General features: G+C 42.5%; 1 protein-coding gene across 1 annotated transcript; it reads left to right on the top strand.

Moving 5' to 3' along the window:
• Nucleotide 1: 1 nt before the first annotated feature.
• Nucleotides 2-1,438, top strand: ZNF830 (zinc finger protein 830). The gene has a single exon (XM_082679110.1). It carries the CDS (start codon nucleotides 24-26, stop codon nucleotides 1,164-1,166), a length of 1,143 nt encoding a protein of 380 aa, XP_082535236.1. The 5' UTR covers nucleotides 2-23; the 3' UTR covers nucleotides 1,167-1,438.
• The last annotated feature ends 11,303 nt before the right edge of the window (nucleotides 1,439-12,741 follow it).

Consider the following 12,741-nt stretch of genomic DNA (forward strand, 5'->3'; position numbering starts at 1 on the left):
TCGCCTCGGGTCGGGTCGCAAAGATGGCGTCTTCTGCCTCCGCTCGGCCTGAGGCGGGGAAACGAGTGGTTAATCAGGACGAACTGCGGCGGTTGATGAAGGAGAAGCAGCGTCTGAGCACCAACCGTAAACGGATAGAATCTCCATTCGCGAAGTACAACCGCTTGGGGCAGCTCAGTTGTGCCCTGTGTAACACCCCGGTTAAGAGCGAGCTCCTGTGGCAGACTCACGTCCTGGGAAAGCAGCACCGAGAGAAAGTGGCCGAGCTGAAAGGCGCGAAGGAAGCCGCCCAGGGACCGTCCGCCAGCGCAGTGCCTCAGTCCGCCAGCACAGTGCCTCAGTCCGCCAAGAGGAAGGCGCCGGACGCAGAGAGCCAAGATGCCAAAAGAGCGAAGGCCTCCCTGGTGTCTCAAGTACAGCCCTCCACTTCCGCTTTGCCCACCAACTTTGACAAAGCCGGAAAGGAGTCCACTAGGGCGACCCTCAGTAAGGCTTCGGGACTCGGTTTACTCCCTGATTATGAAGATGAGGAAGAGGAGGAGGAGAAAGAGGAGGGAGGAGGAGGAGAAGGGAAAAGAGGGGATGTCTGTAAGCATCCGGCCAACGCACAGGGCAAGGAACACTCACTTTCCTCCGCGCGGGAGGCAACCGGTAGTAGGCTGCCAAGCGATTTCTCGGACACAAATCCTCCCAAGGCCCCTTTAATTCCTCATTCAGGGTCAATTGAGAAAGCAGAAATACATGAAAAAGTGGTGGAAAGGAGAGAAAACACCGCGGAAGCATTACCGGAAGGGTTTTTTGACGACCCTGAGATAGATGCGAGGGTACGAAAGGTTGATGCCCCAAAGGATCAGATGGACAAAGAATGGGACGAATTTCAAAAAGCCATGAGACAGGTCAACACTATTTCCGAAGCCATAGTTGCCGAAGAGGATGAGGAGGGACGCTTGGACCGGCAGATTGGGGAGATCGATGAGCAGATAGAGTGTTACCGTCGGGTGGAAAAGCTGCGGAATCGCCAGGATGAGATAAAAAATAAGCTTAAAGAGGTTCTGACCATAAAAGAACTGCAGAAGAAGGAAGAGGAGAATGTTGACAGCGATGATGAGGTAGAACTACAGGATTTGTTGTCTCAGGATTGGAGGGTGAAAGGAACTTTGTTATAGGGTTTCAAAGACCCAAGAGTTCTACATCCTCTACGACTGTATAAAAAGTTCCACCTCTCAATACGATATCGTTTACTCCATGCCTAGAGATTTGGTAACTTGACTGGGTTGTCGAGATACAATGAGCCTGTGAAGATACCGCTTTGGAAAATTGGTGTAAAATATTTTTGAGGTAAAGGTGTTTTTGAAGTTTTCGAAGTATTACACTCAAATGCCCACTTTTTCACACACTTATAGATCCAAAGTTTGGGTTGTAAAAGCTGTAAGCTGTAAATATTGTACATATTAAATATATATTTACTTAAAAATTATGTTTTGAAAGTTATAAGTTAATAGAAGTCAGACCAACCGACAAGCTTTTAGATGAAAACCAAGTGTGGCATTTAGAATGTATATGGCTTTTTCTTTTCTGACTCCTAAATCAAACTCAAGAGGGTTGTCGCCGGGAGGGGGGTTGTTTTGTTGTTGTTTTTAAGAACACTACTCATATAAGTCATTCAGGGCTAATCAGATCTCTGTTTCAAAACCGTGTTCCAGGAGAGTATGGTGAAAAATATATGCCAAGTATGACCAACCTCCTTAATCCAAAGTTTCTCTTGATTAAACCAGTGATTCTCGGAGGTGGGTGCACAGGAAGATCTCATACAAAGATTTTTCAAAAGTGTATGTGGATCATCTAGGAAGCTTTTTAAAAAATTCATGTGCTTGTGCCCTACCATTGGAGAGATTCAGTAAATCTGGAGTGACGCTCAGACACCTGTATTAGTTTTGATGGCTTCCCAGGTTATTCTGTGGGAATGCCCTGGTGGTTCAGTGGTTGGGACTCCGCGCTTCCACTGCAGGTGGCGCGGGTTCTACACCTGGTCGAACTAAGATTCCCGCAAGCCGCGAGGCACGGCCAAAAAAAGAAAGCTTCCCAGGTTATTCTAGTAAGGCCAAAATTGGAGCACCACTGCCCTAAATCCAGAACCTATTTATAATTTTCCAGGCTTTGTTTTTTCTTTAAATGACACATTCCGTAAGTTTACTGTCTACTGCATAAAAGAAATGCTACCTTTTATTTATATCCCATCTAATCTTAAATTTTATTGTTACATATTATAAATTAGGGGTCAGAGTTAACAGGGTCTATCAGTTGTAGGAAGGAGGTATAAGTTGTTTCTCTAGCGGTAACAATTAGCCTGTGCTGATCATCAATAGTTTAAATCAGTCCTTCTCCCTTTGGAGATAGAGGTATTCAAATAGGAAAAAGGAATTAGCAGTGTTCCAGGGATAGAAATGCATACAGCACATTCAAATAAAAGTGAGTAGTAATAATAATACCTAAGACTTTCTTATAAGCCAGGCAGAGTTCTAAGTGTTTTACATAAACTCAATCTAGTTTCCCTAAAGCCCAGGTTTTAAGCCCGGGGATAAGGTATAAAAAAGCCTTGAGTGTTAAACAAAAGAATTCTTCCTGTAGGCAATGTGGGCAAAATGGAAGTTTTTGAGCAGAGTCATATCTGCAAGAAATATTATGGAAGATTATTTCAGTTGCAGTATATAGAACGGAATGAACATGGGTAGGGGGTAGGAAGCTGGGAGAATACTTGGAAACTAGATTTTAAAAGCAAGGCAACTAAGACTGTAATTAGGTATGTATTGAAAGAAAAGTCATAGTATTGAAAGAATTTCACAGGAAGGGCTAACATTGACTAGAAGTGAAGAAAAACAGGAGATATATAGATGGAATTCAGGGGTGTTGGGTTTTTCTAGTGTGGGTGCCTAAAAGAAGTTATCTAACACTTATGGAGCATATTAATTGTCCTGCGGCCTTTGGCAGAAAGGCTTTGCTTTCCTGAGCTGTCCAGTGGATCTGTGATAGCAACTTCAGTTTGATAATAATAAGTTTATCATCTTACTATTTCAGGATGTGAGAAAGTACAAGGGGGGTCTTGAATGGTGTGCCAACTTCTACATGGGCCTAAGAGGCTAGGCTAATGATCTAGAGGAGCACTGAATATTAAAAATATAATTCAAGCCACATACGTATATTAAATTGTCTAGTAGCCACATGAAAAAGTAAAAAGAATGTGACATTAGTTTTATTTTATTTAATCCAATATATCCAAAATATTCCATTAAATTTCAATATGTAATCAATATTTAAGTATTATTAATGAAATATTTTACATTTTGGGGGTTCCTGTAGAAATGTATTTTGAAATCTGGGTGTATCTAATACATCTCAATTTGGACTGGCCGTATTTCAAGTACTCACTAGCCATATGTGACTAACGGCTACCATAAAGGACATCTCAGGTTTAAAGAGAAAGGTACTGGAACTTCCCTCATGGTCCAGTGGTTAAGACTCAACGCTCCCAATGCAGGGGGCATGGGTTCGATCCCTGGTCGAGGAACTAAAATCCCACATGCGGCACGACACAGCCAAAAAAATAAAGAGAAAGGTATCCAAGTGGAAAAATACATGATCAGGAGGTAGTGAGCAGCCCAGTTTAACTGGAGCAGAGTGTTTATTCCTGACAACAGTGGGAGTTATCACTGAAAAGGTAGGTTACGAACCGTCGTGGAGGGCCTTGAATGCCATGCTCTAAGGAGTCGGAACTTTCACTGAGAGTTGAGTATCCTTGAGGTTGTTGAGTCCTTTACTGTAACACAGTTAAAGGATGAGCTTAAGGAATGCCAGGCATATAAACCCCCAGTGGGTTTTTAGGAGGACCCAAAAGCTCTCAAAATCTCCCAATGCTCTGTATCCCAGAGCATGAGTGATGGGTCCCTGATCAAAATCAAGTGAATCCTTGTTGTATCTGAGATTGATGTAGAAAGCTACACAGGCTGTTGAATCCTTCTTGTTCCTCCATGCCTTAGAGAGCTCCTTTGTACCTCTTAGAGCTGTGGGAAATAGGTTTCGGCATTAGACTGCAAGTACCACCAGTGTTTCCAAATTGTAAGAATTGGTCCCAGGGATTTCTTCCTGTCACTTGTTCTGTTTTTAGAGAACCCCCCCCCCCCCACAATTCAGCCAGCATTTACAGGCACACCTCAAAGATATTGCAGGTTCCATTCCAGACCACCACAATAAAGTGAATATTGCAATAAAGCAAGCCACACAAATTTTTTGGTTTCCCAGTGCATAAAAAACTTACGTTTACACTATATTTTAGTCTATTAAGTGTGTAATAGCATTATGTCTTGAAAAAAGTACATACCTTAATTTAAAAATTCTTGTATAGAAAATGCTTACCATCATCTGAGCCTTCAGTGATCATAGTAGTAACATCAAAGATCACTGATCATAGATGACCATAACAAATATGATAATAGGGGGAAAGTTTGAAATATTGTGAGAATTATCAAAATGTGACAGAGACACGAAGTGAGCAAATGCTGTTGGAAAAATGGCACCAATAGAGTAGCTCAACACAGCGTTGCCACAAACCTTCAGTTTGTAAAAACAAATGTAGCACTATGAAGTGCAATAAAATGAGGTATGCCTATGTGTTAGAATTATTGTAAATACTACAAAAAGTAATTATGTAAATACTACCTCTCACCCAAATACAGTTCCCCTAACTTGGAGGAAAAAAAAAATTGCTGATCTCATAACTAGCCTTCAGATGTTCATTTGTCCAGTGCCTTACAATTTACAAAATGCTTTCACATAGATCTCATTTAATGATGGAAGTAATGACTACTTTTTACACACCAGGGAACAGAATAAGATGCTATGGAATTAAAATTGCAGGGAAAAGAGTATAACTTAGACTTAACACTTTTAATGTAACACTCACTAGATTAGTATGGAGTAATGGAAAGAACAAGGGAATTGGCACGAGAAAAGACAGGTTCAAGTTCCCACTCTACTTTTTTTTTTAATGAAGTATAGTTGATTTACAATATTGTGTTAATTTCTGCTGTACAGCAAAGTGATTCAGTTATATACTTTTTCATATTATTTTCCATTATGGTTTATCACAGGATATTTAATATAGTTCCCCCTACTCTACTTTTTAATGTCTAGTGATCTTGGGCAAGCCGCCTCTCTGAAACTTAAGTTTGCTCTACTATAAAATGATGATGATACCCCACAGGGTGTAGTGAGAGTCTAATAATACATGCATGTGAAAGGGGTTTATAAACTGAAGTTTATAAATAAAGCAATAAAAGTGTTTCTGCTAGTGGAATCTGGTCTAACTCTGCCCCATGCTGCTACTAACTTGCTAGCTTGATCTTAGGCTAATAATTTAATGCCCCTTAATTCCATCTTTAGAATGAGGGAATTAGAGCAGATGATTTTTCTTTTTTTTTTTTTGAGATTTCTTTTAACTCCAAATAATTTTGCCATGAGACAAGTGGCGTCTCACCTTTTAAAGATTTTAAAAGTCATTCAGTTGACTATCTGGAGACAGAGATGGCCAAAGTATTGTTACTTTTACTTGCACGATTTGCCCAGGATAGTCCCAGTTGTCTTGGTTTAATTATGAATGGTGTCCCGTTTCACTCTCAACACTGTTCCTTTTTGCAGATACATATATAGGTATATACTCACCTACCTAAAAGTTTGATATGAGGAAAAACCACTTCTAATGAATGGAAGGTCTTAATGGAAATAGTATGTTTCCTGTTAATGATGCACCCATTGGCTAGCTACTTGGCTGGATGTTGTGTTAGGGGATTTGAGTCAATACATATGTGGGTAGGAATTATGGCCAGATAGATGACCTTAGGTTGGTTTGTTGTCTTTTTTTTTTTTTTTTTTTTTGCTGTGTTGGGTCTTCGTTGCTGCGCACGGGCTTCTCACTGCTGTGGCTTCTCTTGTTGCAGAGCACGGGCTCTCGGTGAGCGGGTTCAGTAGTTGTGGCTCGCAGGCTCTAGAGCACAGGCTCAGTAGTTGTGGAGTACGGGCTTGGTTGCTCCGCAGCATGTGGGATCTTCCCGGACCAGGGCTCGAACCCATGTGTCCTGCATTGGCAGGCAGATTCTTAACCTCTGCACCACCAGGGAAGTCCCCCCTTAGGTTGCTTTTTAATACTGAGAGTCTAGTAGCCTGTACAATACCAGGAATTTAGATGCTTTAAATTTGAACAGGAAAAAAAAATTCCTGTAACCCTGTGTTCTATTTTCTATCTGCATTTCCTCCCTCAGCGACCTCATTCATTCCCATGGGTTTAAATATCACCCATACTGCAGCAAATGAATGGACCTAGAGATTATCATACTAAGTGAAGTAAGTCAGACAGAGAAGGACAAATATTATCATACTAAGTGAAGTAAGTCAGATAGAAAGACAAATATCATGATATCGCTTATATGTGGAATCTTAAAAAATAATACAAATGAACTTATTTACAAAACAAATAGAGCCACAGATGTAGAAAACAAACATGTTTATGGGGGGGAGCGGGGGGGGGAAGGGATAAATCGGGAGATTGGGATTGACAAAGACACACTACTATCTATAAATTAGATAACTAATAAGTTATCTAACTGTATAGCACAGGGAACTCTACTCAATACTCTGCAATGACCTATATGGGAAAAGAATCTAAAAAAGAGTGGATAGGTGTATATGTATAACTGATTCACTTTGCTGTACAGCAGAAACTAACACAACATTGTGAATCGACTATACTCCAATAAGGGACTTCCCTGGTGATCTAGTGGGTAAGACTTCACACTCCCAATGCAGGGGGCCTGGGTTCGATCCCTTGTCAGTGAACTAGATCCTGCATGCAGGCCGCAACTAGGAGTCCGCATGCCTCAATGAAGATCCCATGTGCCGCAACTAAGACCCAGTGCAGCATAAATAAATAATAAATAAATATTTTAAAAACTATACTCCAATAAAATTTTTTTAATAAAATTAATATCACCCATATACTGATAACTCCTGATTTATATCCCCAGCCTTAACCTTTCTCCCGGGAGGCATCCTTCATTCCCTTTTCTTATGCAAATCTAATGCATTAGTTAAGTCCTGGCAACTCTACCTCTAAAATATGCCCAGAATCTGTCTACTTCTTTCTGTCTCTACTGGTCCTAACCACCAACATTCTCTGCATTAATTGTTGCCTGTCCCCATCCCAGCCACGAAGTAATCACAGTTATCTTTTAAAAATGTATATCAGGTCACTCTGTCACTTAAAACCCTTCATTATATGCTTCCATCACACTTAGGGAAAAAAAGAATCCAGTCCCTATCAAGCCTACGTGATGCTCTGTGGTTACTAATTCAAATATCTACTATTTATGAACTGCTGACCATGAGCCCCATTAAAGGAGGATGGGAGGGGACAGGTGAGCATAACTGCTGTATGTTGAAATCAAATGTTATCATTCAGGAGTAGTGGCCTGGCCTGGCCAAGTTTTTTTAATTTTCAAGAGAAATTGCAAGTCAGGGTCATTTATGTTTTTAGTGAAATCTCAGAAACACCATGTGAGCTAAATGTGATCCAGGGGACCCCACTTTGTGAACTACTTTCTAACGTCATGTGCTACACTCTCCCCTTTTATTCTCTATGTCCCAGGTCTCACCGGCTAGCCTCCTATTCCTCAAGCATGCCATTTCAGGACCTGTGCCTTGCAGTTCCCTCTGCTTGGGACCTGACCTCAAATAGCATGGTAGTCGTCTCATCATTCAGTTCTCAGCCCTAATGTCCCTTTCTCAGATTACATAAACAGCCATCCCCCCACCTCCTGTCATTATATCACATTTTTCCTGTGAATTCAGTAAACTTACCACTATCTTAAGTTAGCTTGTTTATTGGTACATAAATTTTGTGTCTCCACATCAGAATGTAAACTCCACAAGGGCAGGGAGCTCATCTGTCTTGTTCACAACCTAAAATAATGCCAGGGGGGACTTCCCTGGTGGTGCAGTGGGTAAGACTCCACGCTCCCAATGCAGGGGGCCTGGATTCAATCCCTGGTCAGGGAACTAGATCCCACATGGATGCCACAACTAAGAGTTTGCATGCCACAACTAAGGAGCCTGTGAGCCGCAACTAAGATCTGGCGCAACCAAATAAATACTTAAAAAAAAAAAAAGCATAATCCTGGACTGGATCCTGGATCAAAAAAAATAAAATAATGCCAGACACATAATAGGGCTCGATAAATATCTACTGAATGAATAATACCCACAAGGCAGCAAGTTCCTTGGCAAAGTTATCAAAAGACCAAACTGACTCATGGAAATTGGAACCAAAACAGAAGTCGGTTCAGCAGCTTAAAGGAAGGGATAAGAAATCTGCCTTGTGTCTCTCTTCTCTGGCACATGAAGCCCTTATCTATGCTGAGAGTAGCAGCGCAAGGAGGTATACACAATAGCCTCTATAGTGTAATGGGCCACCTCCGCATTTAGCAGCTAATACGAATTCTTCCTGGCACCAAGCAAGCAAGAGGGATGTCCATATGTCAGTGGGAGCTGATGGGGAGCCCTGATTGCCTAGAGGCCTCTCAAGTGGAGAAAAGGAGGAATAAAGTGATTCAATAGCAGAGTAAGATCAAAGAGTCAGCAAGTACACATTGCTTCCCAACTGCTCTCAGCTCTCAGCCCCCTTCTCTGCCATCACCGTCTCATTCGGCTCACTCCTGTCCCTTGGCAGTCAAAGCTATTTCTGAGTGAGTCTTTGCACTCAGCCATCATCCTTCGTTGAAAGCACTCCCAGTCTCAGAGGAGGAATGGAGTTCCACCTGGCTCCACCTCCATTTTGCTACAGCATTTGGGGGGCTTCAAACACACTGGGGAGCCAGCAGTCACCTTTAGGGGAGTTCAGAGGACCATGCTGGTTGGGTGGTTAGTGGTGGTGGTTATTGTTTTCATTGTGTGTAAGTATTGTTTGCTTGTTGTCCTGCCAAATGTGGTTATAAGAGAGTATCAAACCAGGTTGTCAGGTTATTATTAATAGTAGTTACCATTCACTGGATTCCTACCATGTGTCTGGCATTTTGCTAGGGCTTGACATACCCATCTCTAATCCTTCCAACAACCCTGTACGGTATATACTATCTTCATTTTACAGATGTGAAACTGATGCTCAGAAGTGAAGGAACTTTCCCACAAAGTCCCTACTATTACCCTGCATCATTATTATTTAACATTGCCTTATATTTGCATAGTGAGAGTATTATTTACTCAGCAACCTTCAGATCAGTTTTCTTCAAGTCTCAACACCCCCCAACTATTGTCACCTCCATTTTAGATGTAAAATGATTTGTCCAAGGTCACTCAGCAAGTTAATTGCTGAAGTAAGAGTAGGTGTAACTTGATTCCCAGTCCAATGTTCTCTATTTAATAATGAAATATGGGAAATGGGAGAGGATCCCCGAAAATAGCAAGAATTGAGATTAGGGAAGTTTACCATCGAGGTTAAGGGAACTTGGTGCTGTTCAAAGACCTTGGCTGGGCTGGGAAATCAAATATTTTGAAGTTTGTTATCACATTCTCTCCACACCGCCCTGCCTTAACCCCATTTCACCAGCAATAAATTTTACTCCTTAGTGGTCTCTGGTCAGAGCAAGAAGGATGACTTCAGTTCCCAGATATTCCAACTGGGAAACAACAGATACACCATTCCCAGTGGTCCACCACTTTTTAACCAAGTGACCTTGGATTAAGTTACTTCACCCTTACTTTCCCCAACTACAAAACAGGGGGAATAACAGTTTCTATTTTCTGGGACTACTGAAAGGATTAGTTGAATAACTGAACACATGGCCCTTACCTTCAAGAAAACTGCAATCTGGTTTTATTGTAAACAGTATAAGAAATCCAGCAGTTATTGTGGAATCTAAAAAAAATGTACATGGGACTTCTCTGGTGGCGCAGTGGTTAAGAATGTGCCTGCCAACGCAGGGGACACGGGTTCAAGCCCTGGTCCAGGAAGATCCCACATGCTGCAGACAACTAAGCCCGTGCGCCACAACTACTGAGCCCACGTGCCACAACTACTGAAGCCCGCACGCCTAGAGCCCGTGCTCCGCAACAAGAGAAGCCACTGCAATGAGAAGCCCGCACACCACAACGAAGAGTAGCCCCCACTCGCCACAACTAGAGAAAGCCCGCACACAGCAGCGAAGACACAACGCAGCCAAAAATAAATGAATTAATAAATTTTAAAAATAAATAAATGGGGGGCTTCCCTGGTGGCACAATGGTTGAGAATCTGCCTGCTAATGCAGGGGACACGGGTTCGAGCCCGTGGGGTCTGGGAAGATCCTACATGCCACGGAGCAACTAGGCCCGTGAGCCACAACTACTGAGCCTGCGCGTTTGGAGCCTGTGCTCCGCAACAAGAAAGGCTGCGATAGTGAGAGGCCCGTGCACCGCGATGAAGAGTGGCCCCCACTTGCCACAACTAGAGAAAGCCCTCGCACAGAAACAAACACCCAACACAGCCAAAAATAAATAAATAAATGTGGGGTTTAAAAAAATAAAAATAAATAAATGGTACAAATGACAGATGTAAAAAACAAACATGCATTTGTAGTGATGTGAATGAACCTAGAGTCTGTCATACAGAGTGAAGTCCGAAAGAAAAATAAATATATATTAATGCATATATATGGCATCTAGAAAAATGGTACAGATGAACCTATTTGCAGGGCAGGAAAAGAGATGTAGACATAGAGAACAGACCTGTGGACACAGTGGGGGGGGGGCGGGGGGGAAGGGGAGGGCGGGACAAATTGAGAGAGTAGCATTGACATATATACACTACCATGTGTAAAATAGGTAGCTAGTGGGAAGATGCTGTATATGGCACAGGGAGATCAGCTCAGTGCTCTGTGATGACCTAGAGGGGTGGGATGGGGAGAGGGGAGGGAGGCTCAACAGGGAGGGGATATATGTATACATATAGCTGATTCTCTGTTCTACAGCAGAAACTAACACAACATTTTAAAGCAATTATACTCCAATTTAAAAACATAATTTATGGTTACCAATAGGGGCGAGGGGAGGGATAAATTGGGAGATTGGGATTGACATATACACACTACTATATATATAAAATAGATAACTAATAAGGACCTACTGTATAGCACACAGAACTCTACTCAATATTCTGTAATGGCCTATATGGGAAAAGAATCTAAAGAAGAGTGGATATATGTATAATATATGTATGACTCGTTCACTTTGCTATACAGCAGAAACTAACACAACATTTTAAATCAACTAAACTCCAATAAAAATTAAAAAAAAAAGAAAAATTGGGTAGGACCTTGATCAAAAGTCTAGGGTCAGATTTCTCCCACTTACTAGCTATGTGGTATCTACCTAGTCAGTTTACTCCTCCAGCCTTCTCTGGGTATTGTGTTGTCTGGGTATTCCCTAAGAACCCTCTCACCTCTGTCACTGTGATATTGTGATTTATAATAAGAAATATATATTTTGGCCTTTGTCCCCGTTTCTGGCACAGAGCTCCTAAAACCCTTGGAATTTACTAAGTGATTAGAGACAGAAGAGTGATAATGGCGTCATTTGTTATTCAAAACAAGCCCCTTTCAACCACACCTGAGTTTATGTTAATGAGGTAATTTTCGGAAAGCCGCTAAGAATGGGTGCTGTTTACAAGGGAAACCAACCACTGATTAGAGGGTTAGAACTTTCAGCCTCACCTCCAGACCTCCAGGGAGGGGAGGGAACTGGAGACTGAGTTCAATCATCAATGGACCATGATTTAATCGATCATGCCTATGTGATGAAGCCTCTATCAAAACCAAAGAGGGGGGCTTCCCTGGTGGTGCAGTGGTTGAGAGTCCGCCTGCCGATGCAGGGGACACGGGTTCGTGCCCCGGTCCGGGAAGATCCCGTGTGCCGCGGAGCGGCTGAGCCCGTGAGCCGTGGCCACTGGGCCTGCGCGTCCGGGGCCTGTGCTCCGCAACGGGAGAGGCCGCAGCGGTGAGAAGCCCGCGTACCAAAAAAAAACAAAAACAAACAAAAAAGGATGGCATTAGAGAGCTTTCAGGCTGGGGAACACAGGGAGGTGCTTGGAGGGTGGTGTGCCCAGAGAGCATGGAAGCTCTGCACCCCTTCCCACATACCTTGCCCTATGTATCTCTTCTGTCTGTTCCTGAGTTATATTCTTTCATGATAAACCAGGAATCCAGTAAGTGAATTGTTTTCCTGAGTTCTATCAGCTGCTCTAGCAAATTAATTGAAACCTGAGGATGGGGTGGTGGGAAATTCTGATCTACAGTCAGTCAGAAGCGCAGATAACAACCTGGATTTGTGACTGGCATCCGAAGTGGTGGGAGGGGGCAGTCTCATTGGACTGAGCACTTAACCGATGGGGTCTGACACTAGCTCCAGGTAGATAGCGTCAGAATTGAATTAAATGGCAGGACACCCAGCTGGTGTCACAGAATTGCTTGGTGTTTGGAAAACCCATATGTCTGGTGTCAGAGTTAAGTAATATTCAGAGAGTATTGTGTATAATGTAAACGGAAACAGTAGAGTTTTTTCCTTTACAATCACCAAGACCGAGACAGGAGCTGAAGGCAGGAGAGGGAAACTATAGTGGGCTGTTGGTCAGAAGGCTTCAGTAGGAAGTAGAACCTCCCAGAAAAG

This window comes from Grampus griseus (assembly GCF_964374135.1).
Source record: "Grampus griseus genome assembly, chromosome: 20".
NCBI classification, from domain to species: Eukaryota; Metazoa; Chordata; class Mammalia; order Artiodactyla; family Delphinidae; genus Grampus; species Grampus griseus.

Coding starts and splice junctions, on each gene's coding strand:
- ZNF830 (XM_082679110.1), top strand. CDS start 24: ATGGCGTCTTCTGCCTCCGCTCGGCCTGAGGCGGGGAAACGAGTGGTT.